This window comes from Carassius gibelio, chromosome B25, assembly GCF_023724105.1.
Source record: "Carassius gibelio isolate Cgi1373 ecotype wild population from Czech Republic chromosome B25, carGib1.2-hapl.c, whole genome shotgun sequence".
In the NCBI taxonomy this organism is placed as follows: Eukaryota; Metazoa; Chordata; class Actinopteri; order Cypriniformes; family Cyprinidae; genus Carassius; species Carassius gibelio.
In genome coordinates, this window is record NC_068420.1 from 1,709,189 (window position 1) to 1,736,024 (window position 26,836).

General features: G+C 40.4%; 2 protein-coding genes across 3 annotated transcripts in view; one reads left to right on the forward strand and one right to left on the reverse strand.

Moving 5' to 3' along the window:
- LOC128014654 (disintegrin and metalloproteinase domain-containing protein 10) lies at window positions 1-24,268 on the forward strand. Its single transcript, XM_052598360.1, has 16 exons — window positions 1-156; window positions 1,582-1,732; window positions 5,151-5,269; window positions 5,727-5,885; window positions 8,315-8,415; window positions 8,493-8,630; window positions 10,004-10,096; window positions 11,109-11,292; window positions 11,398-11,561; window positions 12,983-13,166; window positions 13,248-13,398; window positions 14,020-14,203; window positions 17,106-17,214; window positions 17,839-18,059; window positions 18,746-18,872; window positions 18,972-24,268. Exons 1-16 carry the CDS (start codon window positions 84-86, stop codon window positions 19,163-19,165), a joined length of 2,352 nt encoding a protein of 783 aa, XP_052454320.1. The 5' UTR covers window positions 1-83; the 3' UTR covers window positions 19,166-24,268.
- Window positions 20,919-26,836, reverse strand: part of LOC128014659 (hepatic triacylglycerol lipase-like) — a 16,476-nt gene continuing 10,558 nt past the window's right edge. For both annotated transcript variants that reach the window (XM_052598367.1, XM_052598368.1), the window contains exons 8-9: window positions 24,885-25,103; window positions 20,919-24,370 (exon numbers count right to left, since the gene is read on the reverse strand). In XM_052598367.1, coding sequence (XP_052454327.1) covers window positions 24,247-24,370; window positions 24,885-25,103 — 343 coding nt within the window. In that variant the 3' untranslated portion in view covers window positions 20,919-24,246. The remainder of the gene's footprint in view (window positions 24,371-24,884; window positions 25,104-26,836) is intronic.

Here is a 26,836-nt window from a genome sequence, read left to right on the forward strand (position 1 = left end):
GACGTCAGCACGCTAAGCCCCCAAGCCCAGACCGAGGCTGTAAACAATAAAACCCAACCCCGTCCATCATCCATGCGCTAAAGATGCATTTATCCGCGATGACGGCGGTGTTGTCGGTGCTGCTGTGCCTCCTGTGCTCCCTCAGGTCCGCTCAAGGTGAGTGTGAGTGTGTGTTTGGAGCGGTTCAGCTCTGATTCGGCGATGCTGTGCGATAGCAGCGCTGCTAATGCTAACGCGACCGTTATTCCGTTATTCCCGCAAATCCGCCGGTTCCTGTCGATGTTCGCTGCTGATTCGATCCTGAACGCTTTTCTGGGCTGAAATGTGCCAAGAGAGCGAGCCTGGGGTGCGAGGGTCCTGGGCTGACAGAGGAGCTAACACACATCCAGCTCCAGATGATGATGAGGGAGGAGACTCCAGGGTTCTCCATCATTCCCATAAACACATCACACTGCTGCTGATGATTAATATACAGTATATAATGCCATCTCTCAGTAATGACTGCTGCTGATGATTAATATACAGTATATAACACTGTCTCTCTGTAATGACTGATGGTTAATATACAGTATATAACACTGTCTCTCAGTAATGACTGATGATTAATATACAGTATATAACGCTGTCTCAGTAATGACTGATGGTTAATATACAGTATATAACACCTCTCTCAGTAATGACTGATGATTAATATACAGTAAATATACAGTAAATTTATAAAAATGTGAGGGGTGTACTCCCTTCTGTGAGAGACTGTATATGTGTATCACAAATGAGTGCTTTATCAGTCATACACACATATACTGATCAGTCTCTGAGAGCAGCAGCATTCTGGAGTCCGAGTCAAAGCCACAGCACTGACCATGTCAGATAATTAATAGAAATTAGTATTGTGTTAGCAGTGCAAAAGGTTGTGGGTTCGATTCCCAGGGAACACATGTTAGATAAAAAATATTAGCCTGAATGCACTGTTAGTCACTTTGGATATATATATATATATATATATATATATATATATATATATATATATATATATATATATATAGGTGTCATTGAATCCATGTACTATTATACATTTCATCAGTATTTATTTTTAGAAATTTAAATTTTAAAGTTTTAGTAATTGCAATTTTTGTCTTTTTAGAATTTAGTTTTAATTTTATATTTTTGCATATTGAAGTTTAAGTACATTTTGGTGTATTTTTGTCTTTTTTATATTTCTATAAATATATACGACTATATTTTATATATATATATATATATATATATATATATATAGATTTTTTTTTTTAATTTAGTTTTTATTATTTTTTAAATTCAGTTTTAGTCTTAGCTACTTAGTTTTACTTAATTTTATTCCTTAAACATAATGAAAATTTGATCATCTGGCAACTATCTAGTTTCTATTTCTATTTATTTTATAGCAACAAAATGGCTTTTATTATTCCATGTAACATCTCTGTAGCTGATATCTGAGATATCTGACGCGGTGCATGTGAACTGAGCTTGTTTATTCTCATGAGTCATGTGATCACCGCGGGCCAATCACAGACGTGCTCACTGTCACATGTGTTCTGGCAGGTTACTCTGGGAACCCTCTGAACAAGTACATCCGTCACTACGAGGGTCTGTCGTACGACACAGATCTGCTGCACAGTCAGCACACGAGAGCCAAGAGAGCGCTGTCTCTACAGGAGCGAGAGCTACAGCTGGACTTCCACGCTCACGGCAGGTGAGAGATCCGCTCCGGATCAGGTCCAGACAATGGGTTGAGATCACACAATACAACCTTGGTCTGGATCTGGATTAAATCCTCGGCATGTGTTGTTCAAAACGATTTAGAAAGATTTTGATCCAAAACAAATTTGATTATTCTGATCCCAGCAGAAGGGTGGATTTCAGCAACGTTCAGGATATATAACATGTTATATATTCCCATATCTGATATCTACTTTGACTCACAACATAAAAAATGAAAATTGAAAAAAAAAAAAAAAAAATATATATATATATATATATATTAGGTTAAACCTGTGACATTAAAAACTAGAAATCGTAGAAAAAGTAGGGTATTACAGTTTTTTTTCAACTGCTTACACACAAAATTATTACTTGTCACACAATTTCTCAAACCTGACACTCAAACACCAGGACCACACACTAAATCTGCAAAACCATACACAAATGTTTGGCCTTTTACTCAGTTTTCAATTTCGTTAAACACTTTTTGCAAAACACAACACACTATATTCTATGCAACACACAAAAATCTGACAGGAAGTTTCTTGATTTCCTTTTATAAACACAACCAATCAAAGCGCCACACTAATTCATCAGTGCCTCACACTAACTCCTCACATGTGCAAACACTTGTTGCTTTACTTAACAACAACCAATCATAACTTTACTAGTGGCCTATAAATAGGCCAAAGGTCAAGTAATAGCTTTTGGACAATGGATGCAATCAATGCAGACAGAGTAAGAGGAGTTGGAGGGAGAGCCAGAGGACGAGTTCGACTAAGAGGAGCAAGAGGAGGAAGAGGACGAGTCAGAAATGGAGGAGGACAAGGAACAAGAAGAGTGGTCTCAAATGGGATTAGGGCTACAGTAGTCGATCATGTGATAAACCATGGTTTAACAATGAGAGAGGCTGGACTGAGAGTCTGTGGCGGGTATAGTTCGAACCTTTAGAAATGAGAACCGGTATGTAACAATCTAATGTAATGTACACATGTGCTAATGTACACATAATGACTTTTTTACCATAACAAACAATAGGCCTATACTATAATAAATATATTTTACTGTAGTTCCCTTGCATTCATTTACTACAGTGCATTGCATTGGTCACAGTTTGGTAAGGTATCAAGAGAGAATACAGCATGTGACGTGGATGACGTATGTTGGAGGAGGAGAGATGGAGCTAGATACACACAACCATCTCCACACGCAAACACACACATCATGTTCGGTTTTACACTACAGGCTACAACACTACATATCTTTTGATGTATTTCTTTCTTTTCAAACTGTGTACACTAATACTACATTTACAACCACAAAGAGCAAAAAAATTAAGTTTGGTTTCAATTTTGCTTTTGTTTTTCTTTATATATTCAACAGCTCTCTCCCAATAACATTCAATCATGTACATGTGAGCTTTTAAAAGAAGAGTTTTAGGTTTTGAATAACAGTGTGTATGTGACATAATCAAAAATATAACATTATGGTAAAGGTGTTTACAGAGTAAGACAAATGTTTGCTTTTGAAATATATTTGTGATATTTTGACTGTGGTGTTTCATTTTGAAAGAGATGTGAGGCATTTTGCATCTTGTGTGTGCAATTCTTCAATTTGTGTGTTAAGTTTTGAAAAAAAGAGGAAAACTTTGGAAAATGTGTGTAAGCAGTTGAAAAAAACTGTAACTTAGAAGGTTTAGATTACATTGATGTGTGCATTATGGCATAAAAAAGTGGTTGCAAAATTATACATTTCCTCAAGTTTTACTAAAATAAATGAAATAATTGATAAAACATGAAACGGTTCTTAATCGGTATACAGTCAGATATTTTTTTTCAAAGTTGTTCTCTGTCAAAATAAAGGACAGCTAACGAATGACGGAGTATGTTAATGTCAAAAATGCCTGTTGTTTTATTAAATGATTTTTATATAAATTAAAGGTGCCATAGAATGCAAAAATCACTTTTATAAGGTCAAGTCAAGTCACCTTTATATAGCGCTTTAAACAAAATACATTGCGTCAAAGCAACTGAACAACATTCATTAGGAAAACAGTGTGTCAATAATGCAGAATGATAGTTAAATGCAGTTCATCATTGAATTCAGTGATGTCATCTCTGTTCATAACATGTTTGAACACAGTTGTGTGGCCGCAGTGTGTGAGAACAAACAGCCTTTAATGGTAAAAATCCAGTTTTATAACACTAATAAGTCTCTCCATATAAGCTCTCCATATACTCTGACATCAGAGTCGGTGAAAGTCGGGCTATTAGTGATGCTCTGTGGCGTGTTAGCATACACACAGCCCTGAGTGAGGAGCAGCGGTCCGTCATTACTGTTCTCTCGCTGTAGCTGATGGAGATACATGTCAGTGCCAAAGAGACATTAAATGTGTGGTGTGTTGGGATGCACCAGCGAACATAGGAGTCTCCATAGACCGCTCTGGACAAGATGGGTAACTTTCATTTATGAAGGAAATGTCCCGGGGAAAAAAAGGAAAAGATCTATACTTTGTGCTAACATTTTACACCGGACAGCCTCTCAAACGAGGGTCAGTTCAGCTACAGTCGTGCAATGATTGTTCCTGAAAGAGGGTTTGTGTGCAAACCTCCAGACAAAGTAAGCATCACGCATCGTATTTTGTTTTCCAAAAGATCTTCTTGTCTCTGTGTGAGACTAATGTTGCTATTGCACGTGTGTGTGTGTGTCTGTGAGTGCGCACGTTTGTGTGTGTGTGTCTGTGTCTGTCTGTGAGTGCGCGTGTGTGTCTGTGTGTGTCTGTGTCTGTCTGTGAGTGCGCGTGTGTGTCTGTGTGTGTCTGTGTCTGTCTGTGAGTGCGCGTGTGTGTCTGTGTGTGAGTGTGTGTGTGTGTGTGTCTGTGAGTGCGCACGTTAGTGTGTGTGTGTCTGTGTCTGTCTGTGAGTGCGCGTGTGTGTCTGTGAGTGCGCGTGTGTGTGTGTTTGTGTGTGTTTTAGTGTGTGTGTGTCTGTGAGTGCGTGTGTGTGTGTCTGTGAGTGCGCGCGTGCGTGTGTGTGAGTTTGTGTGGTTTTGTGTGTGTTTCAGTGTGTGTGTGTGTGTTTCAGTGTGTGTGTGTGTTTCAGTGTGTGTGTGTGTGTGTCTGTGAGTTTGTGTGTGTTTCAGTGTGTGTATGTCTGTGAGTGCGCGTGTGTGTTTGTGTGTGTTTCAGTGTGTGTGTGTGTGTCTGTGAGTTTGTGTGTGTTTCAGTGTGTGTGTGTGTTTCAGTGTGTGTGTGTGTGTCTGTGAGTTTGTGTGTGTTTCAGTGTGTGTATGTCTGTGAGTGCGCGTGTGTGTGTCTGTGAGTGCGCGTGTGTGTGTGTGTGAGTTTGTGTGTGTTTCAGTGTGTGTGTGTGTGTGTTCATCTCTTCTTGCTGCTTGTCTCCGTCTCTCAGACATTTCAGCCTGCGAATGAAGCGAGACACCAGGCTGTTTTCAGACGACTTTAAGCTGGAGATGTCTGGACAGGAGCTGGACTACGACACATCGCACATCTACACCGGAGAAATATACGGTGACATACTCCAGATCATCACGGATTATTACTGAACACATTTGTACAAGATGTAGTTGTGTTCATGCATCTTTTCTGCAGAGATATTTAACAAGTGATGTGTTTAACATTTACATCATATTGACGAGTTCATCTGTGCTGCACTTGGAACATAATTTTCTTTAACTAGAGGCTAAATAAAGAACAAGTTACTTGAATCATGTTGTAGTTACATTGTTTACTAGTTAAAATTGTTTTTTTCTCAGTTTCCACAGAAATATTGAGCAGCACAACGGTGTTCAACATTGATAATAATCAGAAATGTTTCTTGAGCAGTAAATCATCATATTATTCTGATTTCTGAAGATCATGTGACACTGAAGACTGGAGGAAGGATGTTTTGATCACAGATATTTTGGATTGTAATAATATGTGATGTTGTTGGCTCTTCTGGTCTGATCGGCTCGTCTCTCCTCAGGTGAACATGGCTCTCTGACGCACGGCTCGGTCGTGGATGGGAAGTTCGAGGGCTTCATTCAGACCCATCGAGGGACGTATTACATGGAGCCGGTCGAGAGATACCTGCAGGACAAGAACGTCCCGTTCCACTCCATCATCTACCACGAGGACGACATCCGTGAGTGAGAAACACTGAACGCCTCATACAGGAGAAACAGCTTCATCAGGGCGCGACGTTTGTCTCGTAATCATTCTCCAGACTGAGACGTGTTGATCCAGCGACAGACGTGACACATGTACAGCGCTCTCAGATCAGTGTGTGGTGATTTCAGCTGCGATCGTGTTGTGTGTTTAACCAGCCTTCAGCGCTTCAGGAAAACAACAATGTAAATGCCTCGAGTTAGGGCTGTGTGATATGGGGAAAATATCTAATCGCAATTATTTTGACAGATATTTCGATTGCGATTTGATTTGCGATTTTAAATTGGCAAAGTAAAGCTTCAGCTCGATATTGTCAATAATGTGCAGAACAGTATGAGTATCATTACCCTGCTGAAAAAAAAAACAGAAATTCTCTCCATGAAACCATTACAAAATTAATCGCACAGCCCTACCTCGAGTTGTGTTTAACCAAGTGTCATTCTAAACTACGAGTGTTACTGAGAGACGCTACTAACTCAAGACCACTGTCACGTGTAGGGCTGGGTATTGTTCAAAATCTTTCGATCTGGTGCCAAATTTGATACCTCAGTTTCGATACTGGTTCCTAACGATACTTTTCAAATCCATTGAAAAACATCAGCACAAATACATTAAACACAAAACTTGTATAACTTTTATAAACACCTTAATTAAAACAAAATCTGGTAACACTTCACACTCAGAATAACATTATTAATATAACTGGTTGTGCTTTTTGGATAGGGGTGCGCCATTCAGCGGCGGACTGGGACCAAAAAGTTGCCCAGGCTTTCTGGCCCACAGCAGCCCACCACATCATAACGCAAACACCCCTGTTTTTATGTCATTTATTAATTTTATATTTAAGTTAACAGTTTGGGGATTTTAACCAACAGGGCAACTGATCCTCTGCTGAAAAAAAAAAAGAACAGCAGCTGTTCATTTAGCGACTCCTAGTGAGCGATACATGCTCATCAAGACACAAACATTATTCTAGAACTCACACTTTGCATTCAGTTAGCGATCCATGCGAATCATGCATGAAATAGAAGTTTATAAACTCAAACGACAGCTTTATGTGCTTTACAGATGAACTTGAATCTTTATTCATTCCAGATGTTCAATAATAGATAATCGGCTCGGTAATACAAGTTCATGATCCGATTAGTGAACAGATGATTCTTTTGAGTCAATCTTTTAAAATAATCATTTATTTTGTTTAACGAAACCAGTGTTTCACAAACTGGATAGATCTGAGGTGCAGGGCTCGTTAGCCCCACGTCCCGGGTCTATTGTATTTTCCAGTCTGATGGGCTATCGTGAATAGTGATGTAAAATTCCTAACTTCCCTTGCTGTTCACTCGCTTGAAGGGGTGAAACGGATCGTAGCCGATCGTTTGCATTTGTTTCTAAATATTGCTGATTCAAGCATTTTAAACAATTTGTGCGCGTTCGGAGCTTGCGCTCACTCATTCAAAGCACGCGCTGTGAGCAGCATTTCAGATCATGCGTGTACAGAGAATGAATTCATCTTTCGCGTATCGTAACTTCTGAATGAACACACACAAACACAACTAACTCATTTTTATATAAAAATTATTGTCTCTGCAAGTATTCTCGTAAACACAGTCGGTTATGTTTTAAGTGAACGTATACAGTGGCCTGCTGCTCAGAGAAATTCGCTGTACCGGATAAATCTGTCTCTCTCTGTTTTTTAGACGACGTGAAAGGAGGCGTGTTTTAAGATACGCATGGAGTAGACCAAACTAAACAGGGAGGGAGGGCAAAACACTCATCCAAACAAATGCATCATTAACATCGGCTTTGGTTGCAATACTCTTATTGCATATGTTGCACCTTGCTGACTCAGCATCGACTTAAATAAAGTGTAGCCGGAAACGTTTTGAGAAAAAACAACTACAGTTGTGTTGTGTGACTGCGAGTATTTTCAGAAATCCTCCCCGTCCCGTCACGTCACGTGGTGGTGGACAGCTAATCACAGCGAATTTGGGTCCTTACATGCACGTATGCTACAAGCTCACCAGACACAGCCGCTTGGCAAAAAAAAATAAAACACTGGCCGCTTGGCTTTTGGAACCAAAATTTGGCACCGAAAGATAAATAATTTTTCGATACTCGAAGTTTTTCATTCGATACCATAAAGGCATTGAAGTTCGGTACCCAGCCCTAGTCACGTGTGTCTGATTTCAGAGAGCTTGATTCTGATTGGTTGGTCGTATATCTGGCTGTTTACTGTTTAACTACCCGCTAACCCTAAACTAGAGCCATATCAGATTTATTTATTTCCCAAATTCAGTTTTTTCCATTTGAAATAAATCACATGGACTCTTCAGTGTGTGTGTAATACAGTACACCATGCATCTGCTATGAGCTGGTTCTGACGGTGTTTCCTTGTCTCCTGATCAGATTATCCTCACAGATATGGACCAGCAGGCGGCTGCGCAGACTCGTCTGTGTTCGAGCGCATGAAGAGATATCAGGCGTCTGCGCTGGAGGAACCGCTCAAGGTCAGACATCGCTTGAGTGTTGGTTCAGAGGAAACTCTGCTGACTCTCAGGTGATGAGACGTCTCTGTCTCCCTCAGGAGACCATCACAGATGACCACGTCTTACTGAGGAAGAGGAGGATGACACAGGTGGAGAAGAACACCTGCCAGCTCTTCATCCAAACCGATCACCTCTTCTTCAAGTACTACAAGACCAGAGAGGCCGTGATCGCTCAGGTGCGTCCTGAACTGTCCTGAGACGGCTGCGAGTGATGATGGTGATGGTGATGATGATGATGGTGGTGGTGGTGATGGTGGTGGTGATGATGATGATGATGGTGGTGATGATGATGATGGTGGTGATGATGATGATGGTGATGGTGTTGATGATGGTGATGGTGATGATGGTGATGGTGATGATGATGGTGGTGGTGATGATGATGATGGTGGTGATGATGATGATGGTGGTGATGATGATGATGGTGTTGATGATGGTGATGGTGGTGATGATGATGATGATGGTGATGATGATGAGGATGATGATGGTGGTGATGATGATGATGGTGGTGATGATGATGATGGTGGTGATGATGGTGATGGTGTTGATGATGGTGATGGTGATGATGGTGATGGTGATGATGATGGTGGTGGTGATGATGATGATGATGGTGGTGATGATGGTGATGGTGGTGATGATGATGATGGTGTTGATGATGGTGATGGTGGTGATGATGATGATGATGGTGATGATGATGAGGATGATGATGGTGGTGATGATGATGATGGTGGTGATGATGATGATGGTGGTGATGATGGTGATGGTGGTGATGATGATGATGGTGTTGATGATGATGATGATGGTGGTGATGATGATGATGGTGGTGATGATGATGATGGTGATGATGGTGATGGTGATGATGATGGTGGTGGTGATGATGATGGTGGTGATGATGGTGATGGTGGTGATGATGATGAAGATGATGATGGTGGTGATGATGATGATGATGGTGATGATGATGAGGATGATGGTGGTGATGATGGTGATGGTGATGATGAAGGTGATGATGGTGGTGATGATGATGATGATGTTGGTGGTGGTGATGATGATGGTGGTGATGGTGATGTTGATGATGATGATGATGATGATGATGGTGATGATGATGATGATGAAGGTGATGATGATGATGATGATGATGGTGATGGTGGTGATGATGATGTTGATGATGAAGATGATGATGGTGGTGATGATGGTGTTGGTGGTGATGATGATGATGGTGATGATGATGATGGTGATGTTGATGATGAAGATGATGATGGTGGTGATGATGGTGTTGGTGGTGATGATGATGATGATGGTGGTGATGATGATGATGATGGTGATGATGATGGTGATGTTGATGTTGATGATGAAGATGATGATGGTGGTGATGATGGTGTTGGTGGTGATGATGATGTTGGTGGCGATGGTGATGATGATGATGAAGGTGATGATGATGATGTTGATGATGTTGGTGGTGGTGATGATGATGATGAAGGTGATGATGGTGGTGATGGTGGTGATGGTGATGATGATGATGATGATGATGATGGTAATGTGCTGTGTCCCGCAGATCTCCAGTCACGTCAAGGCCATCGATGCCATCTACCAGGGCACAGACTTCATGGGCATTCGCAACATCAGCTTCATGGTCAAGAGGATACGGGTGATGCACATTTAATGAGCTCAGAACACTTCCAGAAGTTACATCATCACTGACATACTGTTAATTATCACTGGCAAAATTATTACGCAAGTCCAAATTGCAAAAAGTTTGTATTTCCAGGGTTCGTACAAGGTGCTTAAAGTGCTTGAAGTACTTGAATTTGACTTTTTGAAATTTAAGTCCTGGAAAACCCTTGAAAACTAATTGAAAAGTAATTGAAAAGTGCTTGAATTATTTAAAGGCAATATTTATGAATTTACAAAGCAATTTTGAAGTGTATATTTTTTTTCTATAAAACAAAGTTAATGCTCAAAATTAACGCCTCAGCCCATCCCCCTCCTTCTACCCGCCTTATTCGTTAACTCGCTCGTTCTGACATCACTTACCTGGAGCACATTTACGAAATGGTAAAGAGTAAGACGAAGAAATGCCGGGGAACATGACATGACTTTCATGTTCTCATACTTAGAGTTGCCACAGTCATTGAATACTTTAATGTGCTGTACCTTATTTGTACCATCTTGTTTAATTTTTATTAATCTATTTTCCTTTTTTAGAATTTAAAGTAAATAAAGTATATGTTTGATAAGTGAGACCTCTGATTGTAGTCCTTGAAAATCCCCAAAATAGTGCTTGAAAAGTCCTGGAAAGTCCTGGAATTTCACTATACAGTATCTGTACGAACCCTGTATTTCATAATTATGATCTCATTTATTTAACTTTTTGTCATCATTTCAGGTTTAATGTCAACATTAAAGGATAAAAAAACAATACATTATAATACAAAGTGTTCATTTCAAAATGACAAATTTTCACGGCATTATTATATTTGAAAGCATGACATTTTTTCTAATGTGGTGGAAATCATCCTGATGAAAATGATAATGTTGAACTAATTTCTTTTCAGTAAATGTATAGTATATTTTCAATAACACAAATGTTTAGTTGTTAGTAGCCCAGCTTTAGTTCAGCAGCTGTTCCTGACAGCGTTGTGTGGTTCAACTCGTCTCAGATAAACACCACGAATGATGAGCGCGATCGCTCCAACCCCTTCCGCTTCGCTAACATCGGCGTGGAGAAGTTCCTGGAGCTGAACTCGGAGCAGAATCATGATGATTACTGTCTGGCGTATGTCTTCACTGACCGGGACTTTGACGACGGTGTGCTGGGTCTGGCCTGGGTCGGGGCTCCAGCCGGTAAACACTGCTGCATGATACAGATGTTCCCTCAGACCAGTGTTTCTCCTTCAGTTCTCTGATGCTGTGTGTGTGTGTGTGTGTGTGTGTGTGTTTGTGTGTCAGGGAGCTCTGGGGGAATCTGTGAGAAGAACAAGCTGTATTCTGACGGGAAGAAGAAGTCTCTGAACACTGGGATCATCACAGTGCAGAACTACGCCTCACATGTGCCTCCCAAAGTCTCACACATCACCTTCGCTCACGAGGTCGGACACAACTTCGGTTCCCCGGTGAGTGAGCAGAGCTGAAGTCACTCTGACACCACGAGATCTCACTGAGAACAACACACAGAAGAATTCATTTACAATTTACTCCTGATTTAGGTTTCTGCAAAGTTCTAAAGTCATTAAATGCTGCATAATTGCATTTACCGTATTTTCCGGACTATAAGTCGCACTTTTATTTCATAGTTTGGCTGGTCGTGCGACTTATAGTCAGGTGCGACTTATTTATCAAAATTAATTTGACATGAACTGAGAGAAATGAACCAAGAGTTCACATTACCATCTCCAGCCGCTAGAGGGCGCTCTGTGCTGCTCTCTGCTCCTGTAGTCTACACTGAACACATAGAGCGCCCTCTCGTGGCTGGAGACGGTAATGTGAACTCTTGGTTCTTGGTTCTAAACAAATGTGACTTATAGTCCAGTGCGACTTGTATATGTTTTTTTCCTCATGACGTATTTTTGGACTGATGCGACTTATACTCAGGTGCGACTTATAGTGCGAAAAATACGGTACAAGCATAAAAAGGTACTCTTTTTGTCTTGTTTCTCAGTACAAATATCTAAACATCTTAAATCAAGAGACATTTACTGGAGATGCAAACTAAACATATAAAGTCTTGTTTTTGACAAATGAACCAGTTCCTGCTTAAAACAAGAACAAATATCTGTCAAACTTGTTTCCCTTCAAATTAAGTAGATATTTCTTACTCTGTTTTTCATAAAACAAAACATGTGTGATTTAGTTTCTCCAGTAAATGTATATTGATGTAAGTATCTTTGAGGAAGAGCAGCAGCTGTTCAGGAGCAGTAAATGTCCATATTCTAGTGTTTATGAGCAGAGATATTCCTGCTGTTATTGTGGGATGATTAAAAACATAATGGAGATCCACAGAACACAACAGTTTAAAAATAATGTTTTCAATTCAGTTAACAGCTTATGAAGTGATGTGACATACAGCCAAGTATAGTGACCCATACTCAGAATTCATGCTCTGCATCTAACCATCCAAAGTGCACACACACACACCGTAAACGCACACACACATACCCAAAGAGTGAACACACACACACCGTGAACACACACAGAGCATCATCTATGTGTCAAAGAGTCTTGCTCAAGGACACCTCAGTCGTGGTATTACCAGCCCGAGACTCGAACCTACAACCCTAGGGTTAGGATTCAAACTCTAACCACTGGGCCACGACTTCCCCACAAATATATATACATTTTTTTAAGGTCTTAGATTTACCTTCATAAAACCAGCAGATTACATGTACATTTAAATACATTAAGGATTATAATTCATCTCAGTTTGTAAAGAGTGGCGGGACTTAATGATGATGATGGTGATAACGATTATTGTGATGATGTTAATGAAGATGGTGAAGATGATGATGATGATGATGTTGATGATGACGGTCCGCAGCATGACTCCGGGTCAGAGTGCACTCCGGGCGAGTCTAAGAGCCAGGATAAGAAGGAGCGAGGGAACTACATCATGTACGCTCGAGCCACTTCTGGAGACAAGCTGAACAACAACAAGTTCTCCGTCTGCAGCGTCAAGAACATCAGCCAGGTGCTGGAGAAGAAGCGCGGCACCTGTTTCGTGGGTGAGTCTCAGAGCGACAGGAGTGTGAGTGCTGCTCCTCAGCTGGAGCGCTGATGTGTGTGTGTGTGTGTGTGTGTCACAGAGTCCGGACAGCCCATCTGTGGGAACGGTCTGGTGGAGCCGGGCGAGGAGTGTGACTGTGGCTACAGTGATCAGTGTAAAGATGACTGCTGCTACGATGCTAATCAGCCAGACAACAGGAAGTGCAAACTCAAGCCCAACAAAGTCTGCAGGTACAGCACTCAGTGCTCGGTGTGTTTCTCCAGCATCATTTCTGTCGGATCCATATTCAGGGAAGAGGTCTTTATGGGTCCTAAAACTTCTAGGTTCGAGTCCAAAACTTCTAAGCAGACACGGTTGGGGTGCAGCATTACTAAAGCTGTGATGTCTGTCATTAATGATTATCAAACAACAAAACACAGAAAATCATGCACTTCTCTTGACTGAATAACTTTTAAAAACTTTAATCTGGGTTTTATTTTATAGATTTTTGTAGCTGAATTCTACTGTAAGACCAAAATAGTTTCCAAAATGAAATTCAGGTCCTGAGTTTAACTCATAATATTGGTTAAATGACAGTATTCAGTGATGTGATGAAATGTTCTCTGCGTGGAGTAAAGTCTGGCGCAGTCACAGCTCGCACTTATTAAAACAAATAGAAAACATTAGTAGCAGGAATAGTCATTCATTTTATTAAACATGCTGTGATAAAGTAGATCAGTTTTTTATTCTAATTGAAAAGTAGCAGAACTTTAGGTCTTGAAGATCGTATGAGAACTCGTGAGGTTCACTGTAAGCATGTGTATGATTCCTGGACGTGTGTGTGTGGTGTGTGTGTGTGTGTGTGTGTGCAGTCCGAGTCAGGGCCCCTGCTGCAGGGCCGAGTGCTCCTACAAGGGCCGGAACGAGAAGTGTCGTGAGGAGTCGGAGTGTGCTCATCAGGGCATGTGTAACGGTGCCTCGGCGCAGTGCCCCACCTCAGAGCCCAAAGCTAACTTCACCGCCTGCCACGGGGACACACAGGTCTGCCTGAACGGGGTGAGTGAGCCACTTCTTACCACCTTTATAGTGACCTACATGATCACGGCTATCAGTATTGTCAAGGTACCATTAAACGTGCTGGAAATGTTCAAAAACTACTGACACACAAATCCTTTCACCAGGTTTTATATTTAAAATCAACAAATAAAATGACTTTCTTTTTGCATAAAATAAAACAGTAACATTACCATTTTATGAAACCTTTATTTGAACATTTTGTTATTAGATAAACTGTTGTCAGTCATGTTATCATTTAAGATCCAGATATCATTGGTAAAGGTCACATTTCAGCCTTTAATTAAAGAAAAAGTGAAGTCAAAATGATAACTGATTAATAAATGATGAATGAATAGAATGCCACAGGCCTGTACTCATTGTGATGGGTTTAATTGGTTTTGTCCCATCATGCATCACAGTATGGTGAGGGTGTATCACCAGCAAACTCATGATACTTTAAGAATCGTGATACAGAATTTGTTTGTTCCTATCTTATTACTGACTGTTTACTTGTCTTTAACACTTTAATATTTGAAATTCATATTAATCTAGTTGTTTTTGCTATGGTATTTTTTTTTTATTACAGGCAAAATTCCTCTTGCAGTGTTATGTAGGCTGCTGATGTTTGCTCATGTTATTCAGCTGCAACAGAATGCTGTAAAAATGTTTGACATCTAGACTTAATTTTTTTTTATATTGGATTTTTTATCTTACTGGAATCGAAACTAGGAATCGATAAGAATCGGAATCGATAAAATTCAAACGATACCCAACCCTAGTATGAAATGTTACGAACATAGATAAATAACTGCTGATAGTCAATCATATTTACAGTACAAACCTTTTCAGTGAAGGTTTCTTTTTCAGTGAATTTGTCATTTTTCCTTCGTTGTCAGTTATAATCATCAAAACTAAGAGATACACATTTGAAATATATCAATCTGTGTGTAATGAATGAATATAATATACAAGTTTCACTTTATGATTGGAATTAGTTGAATAAATGAACTTTTTGATGATATTCTAATTATATGACCAGAACCTGTATAAGTAATGGTGTATGTTTCATGTTAATATTGGGCACTCCCCATCAGGTACAATATTCTGATTGTTTGCATCTTGTTTTTAAGCCTATAAATATTACTAGGGCCCAAGTCACAAAGGCACAGAGCTCTATTTATTTCCTTAGGATTCTTTATTTATTTTAATTTCATTGACTATCTGGGGGTTTTGGCGTCATTAATGTGTGCAAAACTCTTGAAATTGGCACACACGATGGAATCTGTGGCCATTAGGATGCCGCAGAGGCTGAGACCCGCGCATGACTCAGTGGCTCTACTCTGGAACAGAGTATAGTTTTAGCTACAGTCACAAAAATTGGTACATATATTTTACTAATCAAGCTGGACAACTTTCTAATTTACAGTCATTAGCTATGACCAACAGGAAGTCAGCTGTTTGATTTGGATATGGATCTTTGGAAAAATATAGCTGTGAATTAATGCATACTCCTCAGAGGACAATTATACTATTATACTAAATGATGCCAAAACATTTAGTATGATCTCTCTTATTTTTTGAAAATTATACACATTTTGACAAATTCTGCAAGGGGTGTCCAAACTTCCGAGCCCCACCGTAACAATGAACAATACATTTTCACAGAAATTATTAATTTTTTTTATGTTAGTACACAGTGCATTAACTAATATTCACAGATAAAATGTAAAAAAAAAAAATAATGTTTACATTTTGAATATTGGCATTAAAACATGCTATACAATTATTGTTTGTTTATTACTATAATTAATGTTAATAACTGAAACCTTGTTGTAAAGTGTTACTAAAGTTTTATGTATTGTTCTATTGTATATGTGTTTCACAGTCTTGATGGTTGGGATAAACCCTTTAATTGGCTTATCCCTTAAAACCAGACTGCCGTAGGGTTACTGTAAATGCACTGATGCTGCCGGGGTGGCGTTTGCACTGATGGCTTGGGCCCGCTGCTTGCAGCTATATTGTAAGCTTATATTGTAATTTACTCATTCTAATATATTTTACAAATCAACTTTTCATTGATGGTAGGTTATCATTGAACACATTTACACACACACTGCATTTAAAAGATAAAAATGAACTACTGCGCTGTCTTCACTGTAGCTCAAGCACATTCAGCAACACAGAAGCTTCTCAGCACTGCCCCACAATTGTATAAATAAAATGGCTTAACCGCTAAAGAGCTACACTATCTTTCTCAACAAGGGGCTGGTAACATCATTGTTTCTAAAGCAGTTAAACTCAGAGAAACAGAGAAAACCTGGCGAAACGCTAGTAGATACATACACAGCCTTTCTCTCATAAATGAACAGTCGATGAATTACACTTTTCTGAGAATAGAATATTGAAGTGGAGATCGCTGAACTGCAAGTTAACCATTGTTTTCAGAAAGCAAGCGTGCATACATGAGAGATAATTCTATGTTTCGCAAGTGTGAGTCTATGTCTGGGATTATATCGCTTTATATCAGACAACCCTGGTTGATTTCCTCTGTGGCCAGATTTTTTATAGCCTATATAATATTCTCTATTCATTATTCTTTAGAAACTTTGCACTTTTCTACTCCGTTTTAAAGGTGCTCTTGTGTTCAAATTTATCGCGGTCCACTGCTGTGCATGTCAAGTCACCTTTATTTATATAGCACTTTTAACAATAAAGATTGTGACAAAGCAACTAAACAGCATTGAATATGAAAATAGTGTGTCAGTGTGTCATATTTGAATTCATTTCATGGCATGTGCCGTGGTAACAATACTGAGACAGCTGTATAAATACCTGCATCAGCATATCTCTGTGACGTTACATTGTGTATCGATGTACCGAACACAGTCTCTCTGTGTTTCAGGGCTGCTCCGGCTCCATCTGTGAGAAATACGGTCTGGAGGTCTGCACCTGCGCCAGTGTGGACGGCAAAGACGAGACCGAGCTCTGCCACGTGTGCTGCATGGAGAGAAGTCCGTACAGAGCGTCAGACTGTCATATAGATCACCTATATAGAATATTATATATATACTGTATATATATACATATATATGTGTGTGTGTACATTGAACGAAAACCTTTTTAAAACACTGCTAATAATCCTACATTTCATATTACTGTAATTTCTTACATGTCTCTCTTCTCACAGTAGATTAATTTCCATTGAGTCAAGATTCTGAATGATTTTAACAAGACACAATTTCAGAATCAATTAATGATTAATAATAATATAGGATTAATAGAACCAGAAATTGGAGAGCACTGATTTTTAATAGTTCATATTTGTTTTGGAGATTATGCATACAGAAATGTTTGGAGAATGATACTGTAACTTGCATTCATTTATTATTTCTTTTTTCAGTGCAATTACTAAAAGAAACACAAGATGATGTCAGTTGCATTTGTATGAAACAGAATTATGTTTTATCAGTGAATATATGATTATTAAATGCTGTGATTGACCAATCAGAACCACACATTATAGAGAGCTGTGTAATAAACACCACTCAGTTAAATAACCGTGCTTAGATTAGAGATACAGCACACTTCTTTAGTTTAGATCAGAAAATGTTCTCAATGCAAACCTGTGTCCGCAGTGAACCCCAGCACCTGCAGCAGCACAGGCTCCGAGCGTCTCGCCCGCTTCTTCAATAAGAGGGTCACCACTCTCCAGGCCGGCTCGCCCTGCAACGACTTCAAGGGCTACTGCGACGTCTTCATGAAGTGCCGTCTGGTGGACGCTGATGGTCCTCTGGCGCGCCTGAAGAAGGCCATCTTCAACCCAGAGCTATACGAGAACATCGCAGAGTGGATTGTGGTGCGTGTCCCATCATCTCCGATCATCTGTGGGCGTCTGAGAGGGTTTATTCTGTGCTTGTATCTGTGGCGAGTGGGGCGGGGCCGAGAGGCGTGGGAACGAGGAGTGAGGCCAGGTGTAGTGATTGGAGATGAGCTGCACCTGCGCCCCACCGCCCGAATCGAGTCCCACGTAGGAGATGGAAGGATATAAAACTGGAGCGACGACCATGAAGGACGAGAGAGGACCAGGCCTGGGACATTATTTTAGGTGTTTGCTTTTATTTGTGCGCATCAGTCGCCGTGAGGGGCTGACGCGCTGTTGTGTTTATTTTGGATATTAAAATGAGTTTTGATTGTGCGCCGGTTCCCGCCTCCTTCTTCCTGATGATTACAAAGGGAATATTGTTACAGTGGAAAAGCAAACACCTAAAATAATGTCCCAGGCCTGGTCCTCTCTCGTCCTTCACGGTCGTCACTCCAGTTTTATATCCTTCCATCTCCTACGTGGGACTCGATTCGGGCGGTGGGGCGCAGGTGCAGCTCATCTCCAATCACTACACCTGGCCTCACTCCTCGTTCCCACGCCTCTCGGCCCCGCCCCACTCGCCACAGTATCCCAGCGTGTTTACTCTGTGTTTGTGTCCAAGCGTGTTTATTCTGTGTTTAATTCTTGGAGCGTGTGTTTATTCTGTGTCTTTGTCTCAGGCTCACTGGTGGGCAGTTCTTCTGATGGGAATCGCTCTCATCATGCTGATGGCCGGATTCATTAAGATCTGCAGTGTTCACACACCCAGCAGTAACCCCAAACTGCCTCCTCCTAAACCTCTGCCAGGTAACCTGTCTCCTCACTGTCCAGCACTGAGACGTTTGAAACCGTCTATTTGTTTGTGTGATGCTGAAGAGTGTTTCTCTCTCTGTCTGTCTGGTGAAGGTACTCTGAAGAGACGACGAGCTCAGCAGCAGCAGCAGCAGCACCAGCACCAGAACCAACACCAGCACCAGAACCAGCACCAGAACCAGCACCAGCACGCTCACCAGAACCAGCGGGCCGCTCCACGCCAGGCTCAGCGTCAGCGCCAGCCCCAGTCCCGGGAGAACTACCAGATGGGCCAGATGAGACGCTGATGCCTCCAGTCCATGACGCTTCCTCAGACTGCCCTCCTCTCCGTCCGAGCATCAGTTCTGTTTTACCCTCCAGGGCCAAGGTTTACCGGGGTATCTGTACATAGTGTCTCCTGTCGTCCTTCATGAACTCCTCTCAAGACGCCTGGTTTGATATCAAACATCTTTTTATGGATTTGTGCCGAGCTTCAGCACAGAAAAGGACTTTTATTTTGTAAGAGCAGAAACGTTACACCTTCCCTTTTCCGCAGATGCGCGGCTGTATAGAGAAACGATATTAGCTGTATTATATGCGAGAACAGATTATCTCTTTTACTGTCAGTAAGAGATCTACACTTGCTTTTTTGTTGAAAATACTCAGGACTCAAACTCACTAATGAAGGAGGCGGTTCAGCGTCAGTCCGCCGTTTACATTCTTCATTCTGTGTGCGTTCGTGTTTGTTTGTATATAGCTACACACTTCTGTGGCAAGCCATTTCAACATTTAATCCTGAAAACTTCTTCTAACCCATTCTTAAGGTACTAGCCTCTTTATAAAAGTACTAATTCTCATAAGATACTAAGATGTGTTCATTAGCTGCTAGTGCTTATTATTTGAGAAGGGTCTGGCTGCAGACTTGCACTCTCAGACTTCTGCTTCGGCTAGCGACGTCACTTGCAGTCTTTTTTATATTAATTTTTTTTCTATTTATTTATAACTTTTTGTTTGAATCTTTCAAAATGTTACAACAGTAGCCAGGTGGTGAAGACAAGAAAAAAGAAACAAAATTACAATGTCACTTGCATTCGCTACTTGCACTCTCCGCTACCTGTGACGTCACTTGCAATCGACACAAATCGTGCATGTTGCCAATGGAGACAAGACGCTGTGGCCTACTACTATAATGTACAGGGTCCTGCAAGAAAAAGACAAGACCGGCAAATCCGTGGCCACAGAACAGCAGAATATGAACGCAATGCACAAAGTCTTTCGTTAAGCGTTTTCCTCCTGTAGAAAAAACAATCTCTTAATATGGCATAATGTATTAGGATACATTAAGTTCAATTAAACGACCAAATTCGATATATAGTTATTATTTAATGTACTACAAGGCAAGCAGATGGCTATGAACACAATGCGAACACTTAATGTGGCCTAATAACAGACTAAGATGATAAAGACGATTCAGCAGGCATAGCCTATATGTCTTGTTGTTGACTCAACGTATATACAGACCAGCAAATATGAACGTGCATTATGAAATGCATTAAGTGATTTTAAAAGGATCGGCTCCGTACAGGCAGGCAGACGAGTACAGAACGCAGTGTGTTAAATTGTACATAACGTTTTCCTCCTATAGAAAATCATTATAAATAAAACACATAATCTGGCAGTGATATAAACGAGTTGTAGACAGTTTATTCTATATGGAAAAATTCTTAACGCGAAACTTTGCGCGTTGTGTTTAATCTTGTCTCCATTGGCAACATGCACGATTTGTGTCGATTGCAAGTGTTAAAGGTAGCAGAGAGTGCAAGTAGCGATTGCAAGTGACATTGTAATTTAGTTTCTTTTTTTCTTGTCTTCGCCACCTGGCTACTGTTATAAAATGTTGGGAAATTCAAACAAAAAGTTAAAAAAAAAAAAAAATGCTAGCGGAAGTGCAAGTGTCTGAGAGTGCAAGTCTGACAGTGCAAGTCTGCAGCCAGACCCTCTTGTATTATTTAGGTACTAGTAACTTTTCAAAGGGGTCATATGATGCTGCTAAAAAGAACATTATTGTGTGTATTTGGTGTGAAAAGAATCTGGTATGAAATGTTTGTGGTTTAAAAAATGCGTATCTTCTGAAATGCTGTCTTTCTGAAATGCATTGATTTTTTTACAAAGCTTGTCATCCTGAAGAGCGAGGTGTGCTCTGATTGGCCAGCTGTTCAGTGCGTTGCGATTGGCTGATTGCCTCAAGCGTGTGATGGAAGTGTTACGCCCCTCACTGCTGTGTGTCCAGGAGCACAGAGACAAAACATGAAAACCCATTGCAAACGAGCCGTTTGTTGCATCTAGTGGGGACATAATTACTGATTATAATGACTTATACTGTGTTTTTACGCATTGCATCAGGTCGTGTAAACCCAAAACCTTTTGTGATGGGAGAAACGACAAACAACAAGCTCTACTCTACCCCAGCGGCTCTCAGCCCCAGTCCTCACGCCCCGAGCTAGGCATATTCTGCATGTCTCTCTGTGAACACACCTGATTCATTTCATCAGCTCGTTAGAAGTGAGCTCCGTTCATCAACTGTGTTCTCATTGACATGCTCCCTACACAGTGTTCATTGCTCCCTACTCCCTGAGCAGGGGAATCTGTTGAAGTTTACCTCACTTCCGAACATTCATTCATGGATTTGCACTGCACAACGTCTTCACACATGGACAAGTGTGACATCACATACCTCTAAATAAAGACAAATTAACTTCATGTCTCACATAGTTCAGTGCACTTTAAATAGAACATATACGTTCACTTTGAACTGGAATCAAGGGGGAATATCCTGTGACGTCCACTTCACAGGGCACTTAGATCAGATGTCAGAAGCGATGAGAAACATCCTAATCTGCAGAGCATGGGGCGCGAGGACTGGAATCAAGAACCACTGATCTAAACTTGATCATCAGTGTCAAATCCTTTACTTCTTTAAAGGTACTTACAGGCTGAGAGTCAGAACATTGTTGTCTTCTCTCTCAGGATCAGGAAACAGTCCTCATAAAATGTGCTGCACACATCTGAATATTAGGGTTGGACTGTTCTAGAACAGTGTTGTAAACACAACTGAACCACTGATTTCTAGCTGTGTCCTCTTTTGAAAGACCAAACAATGTAGCTTCGCTTTCTCAAAGAAAAACACTGATTCTCCACGACGTGACGGCGGCAGACAGAATCAGAGTTACACCACCTTTCATAGCGTGAACATTTGGGCAAATCTTCCCACAATGTGACGTAGACATGGGGCGTGTTTAAGTGAGGCAGTTTAGGAGGCATGGATTAGTCTCTTTGGGTTAGAGACTTTAGTCTTTGCTACTTTAGGGATCTTATCTATTCACGAACACTTCAAAGAGAAAGGAAAACTTAAAATTGCATCATATGACTCCTTTAAGGATAATAGTAGATATTTCAGTGGTGATTAGTAACTATTATGTTTCTAGGAACAAATTTCAGATTGCCAGTTCTGTGGGGATCTATCATTCAGATATTAGCTTCATCTCTGATTAGTATGCATTCGTAATGTGACTAATGTTTTTAAACGGGTACGATTCATTACGCAAAAAAAAAATCTAATGACGCCGCTGTCCACGAGTACTGTTCAAAACAAGCAACAGAAAAACATGAAGAGTTCAACCAATCAGAACATTTTTTTTTTGTTTTGCCATTAAATAATTTCTGTATTTTATTTCTCTCTTAGTAGCCTATAGTTTATAGTTCTGACAGAAAGTAAAGGCGGACAGAGACGCGGTGTTTAATGTGTTTGAGATCGGCTGTTTCCCTTAACGCATAACTTGCGTTGCACAGGTATATTCCCCATCTGTAAATGTAAAAAAAAACATGACAATATTTGTATTTTCTGTCAGAAGTGCATGAGTTTTTGCTTCAGCAGTTCTCCGCTAATCTCCAGAGACTTCTTCAGAACGAGCGCTGAAATAGGAGCACAATAACTCTGACTAAACATTTTGCTGAAATATTCGTAGATGGACAATTAATGTGTATTTGTGTGATAGCTCTAACTGTAAAATGTAATGGCTTAATCAAAATAGCCTTTTTACTAAATTAGTCTGTGCTTTTTATTATTTTCCTTTTTAGTTTAGTAACTTTAACTTCTGCTTTAAAAATATGTCTGTTTTGTTTTTAGATTGCATTGTTGCACTGTAATGTGATTTTAACATATTTGCCTACATTACATTCACTTTGTTTAATCCAAATACAACACACAGAGATATAGGCTGCCATATAGCGCAAATCAGCCAAAAACAAAACAGAGATATTGATTTTTGCTCGTATCATCCAGCCCTATGCAGAAGTGTCCTGGAGTTTTAATTAAAGTGTACCAGAGGGTTTTTTTCTTAAATAGCATAAAAAAATAAAATAAATAAATAGCAAAGAATAACTAAACAATTATGGTAAGCAGAAAAATAAATAAACCCTAAAACAGCCCCCCCCCCCAGGTCTGTAATTGTTACTAGTTACTGTTCTTACCTTAATAGAAGACCAGTAAAATGAACAAGGTACCTTTAGTCCGAATGCTCACTGTAGAGCATGATTAAATATCTTACTAGTACAATAAAAAATCTTGCCAGTGGCATTTGAAATATGTATTAGTAACTAGGTACTACTATCTATTAAAGAGGTAAAGATGTGCACTAGTGAAAGAGTGCTAGCAGTGTGTGTGTAGATACTAGCATGTTGTAGGGATTCAATGTTGAAGAGGCTTGCCATACACTCACATTCACCAACACTGAGGAACGTGTGCATGAAGAGCAGCCCAGACCTGAGTTTAATGTGTTTAACCGTACGATCATGAAGAAACCTGCACTCACTGAGCATCCTGGGAAAGAGGAGGATTCTCACGGTCACATTAACACGTTTAGTTTACAGACTCTGACAGAAACGCACCTTCATCATCTTCTTCATCATCGTGGAGACGGACTGGTCTCTCGTGAACTCTGTACAGTAACTGGAGGATTTCTGTTGGTTTTGATACTGTTCTTTTGTTTCAGCGTTTGTGAGTCAGGGCCGACCGAGAGGAACAAACCGGCTCGGCGCTCTGGATTAAAGAAGATTTGCCTGTATATTACTTTTTTTTTATTTTTACGTAGTCTTGGTGAAATTTCATAGAAGAAAAGTGCACTGAAAAAATGTTGTAGGTGAAAATAGGCCGAACATTAAAATTGAGAAATGAATGAAAAACCAGAACAAAAAAAGAAAACTGCTGTTGGTTAATGTTCACTGTGTTTTATACAGTACCTAAATTTTTGTTCACTTTGAACATTTTTACGTAACATTTCAGAACGTATTGTCTAAAGAGATGTAATTTTTTTGGAGTTCTTGAACTGCATTAATAAACAGACTGGGTTGAAGCGCTGCGGTGTGTGTTCTGATGTTTGATCGGACAGCGTGTGAACTCCTGCTCCTCCGAGATCCTGAGACGAGAACCTCCAGCAGAACCGCAGAACCACGTCCTACACAGAGACATGACCGCACATACCCTTACAAACCAGAACTGAGATTCATACATCGTCTGAAAGATGAAGAAATAAGCTTTCCGTTGATCTATGGTTTGTTAGGAGGACAAGACGCTTCTAGAAACCTTCCTGCGCAGCTCCAGTACTGTTAGAAGAGTTAGGCTCAGATCTCTGGCTGCTGTCAAACAAACATCTCACTTATTATTACAATTAATGGCCAAATGATTGTTAGGAAATGTAAACTAATATTTCCTTCTGAAACATTAGAGGAAAATATAGAAATAACTGACTTCAAACCATTTTCAGCTGCTGGAAATACTAGTGTTCTCATCATTTAGGACAGCACTGTATGACGTGAATATATATCTTTAAGTCAAATATATGGAGGACAAATATATTTGAAATGCTTTTAAATTATATAGAATATTTCAAATATATGCAATTGTTAAAGATGATTTGAGAAGTGTCCAAAAGGACTGTTAGACAGTTTTCAGGGGAAACAGAAACTCACTTCTCTTGACTCTCTCCTGATTTGATGCAGATCCTCCAGACGCTGAGCTCAGGGTCTCGATCGGAGCTGTTCCAGCTCAAGATGTTCCTGACACGACTCATCCAGCTGGACCAGACCAGATCTCCCTTCCAGACCAGTCTCACGGAGCGGAGCCGGCCCAGATCCGAGGCCACGGCCAGCAGAGACGAGAAGGACTTCAGAGCGCCGCTCTCCTGATGCCTGCAGACGCCACAACAACTCAGTCATATCTCCACGCACTGCACTGGATTCTCCATCAATCATGTTTTAGAGTCTCAGATCTGATCCTCAGGATCTTTTGAGGAGCGTTTGTTTCCAGAAGCTTTACTTTCACTGTTCCTCAGCGGAGGAATGATCTTCACAAGCCTCCAGAACATCTCACATCTTCTGAGGAGCCTTGATTTCTTCAGCTCTCCATCACTGTGTTATATGTGCGGATCATCTACATCTCATCTCACTACTGGAGATATAGAGCACAGACTCATGTTTACATCAGTTTATATCAGTATCTGCTTTACTGAAGATGAACAACTCGTTCACGAGTGAAGAACCGGTTGCATCGGTGTTCGGATCACCAGTAGTTCTTTTGGTAAGTTCGATTCAATAAACCGGTTGAAGAAAACGGTTCACCGGTTTTTTTGCGCTCGACGTAATGGCGTCATTTGCGATGATTGCCCTTGATTCAAGCCTTTGGTTTACCCGCGCTCATAACACTAGCACAGAATCAGTTCAGAATCAATCACAAAACAATCAGTTCAGTTCAGACGCTCTGTGTGTCGGTCTGCTTCACGCTGAATCACACATGCGCAGTATCATCAGCTCCTCGGTTCTCGAATCGGACGCGTCTGACAGAAACGGTTCTTCACTCGAGAATGAGTCAGTCTATTGTTCGTTATCTGGCTCGGCTCGGTGTTCATCTTCAGTTCTCTCTTCACAGCAGTTCAGTCAGTGTACTGTTTGAGTGCATGCATTACTCCGGGATACTGGTTTGTTTGAACTCAGAGGGAGTGTCAGTCACATTAAACAAGTTCACAGCTTAAGTCATTTGTGGATTAATGCGTATTGGAGACGCGAACCGTTTAAAACGATTCAGTTCGATTTGGTGAACTGAATGATTCGTTCATGAACCGGATATCACAAACTGCTTTGATTTGAACTCTCTCTCACAACTGACACGGAAGAGAAGACAATGCTGAATAAAGTCGTCGTTTTTGATATTTTTGGACCAAAATGTATTTTCGATGCTTCAGAATATTCTAACGGACCCTCTGATGTCACATGGACTACTTTGATGATGTTTTTCTTACCTTTCTGGACATGGACAGTAGACCGTACACACAGCTTCAATGGAGGGACTGAGAGCTCTCGGACTAAATCTAAAATATCTTAAACTGTGTTCTGAAGATAAAAGGAGGTGTTACGGGTTTGGAACAACATGAGGGTGAGTTATTAATGACATAATTATGATTATTGGGTGAACTATCCCTTTAAGTCATGGTTCTCCTCAAATGTTTTACATCCAAATGAGAGCAAAACAGAAACCATTGTGTCTGGGTCTTCGAGAGCCCCCAAGATCTGGACTCCTGCAGAAAACTGTTTGAGAGAAATCTGGGTGTTACCTTTCACTCAAGTTCGATAAACAGATATATTCAGTAGTCAAATCCAGTTTCTTCCAATTAAGATTGCTATCAAAAGCCAAGATTTTTTGTCATTTCAAGAGTAAGAGAGAGTGATTCATGCTTTTGTGTCCTCACGACTCGATTATTGTCATTCTGTTTATATGGGATTATTCCACAGATTTGATCATTTCTCTCCTGTATTATGCTTTTAAAGCTCTAAGTGGAACGGCTCCTGAATTCCTGAGTGATCTTTTAAGCCCAAATATATCTGCTAGACCGTTAAGATCTTCTGAGAAAAGAGTGTTGATGGTGTTG

Bases quoted from the DNA above. Each gene is read 5' to 3' on its own strand.
- LOC128014654 (XM_052598360.1), top strand. From the start codon at position 84: ATGCATTTATCCGCGATGACGGCGGTGTTGTCGGTGCTGCTGTGCCTC. The intron at 8,416-8,492 runs GTCAGACATCGC...TGTCTCCCTCAG, and splicing joins CGCTGGAGGAACCGCTCAAG to GAGACCATCACAGATGACCA. The intron at 17,215-17,838 runs GTCCGTACAGAG...CTGTGTCCGCAG, and splicing joins CGTGTGCTGCATGGAGAGAA to TGAACCCCAGCACCTGCAGC.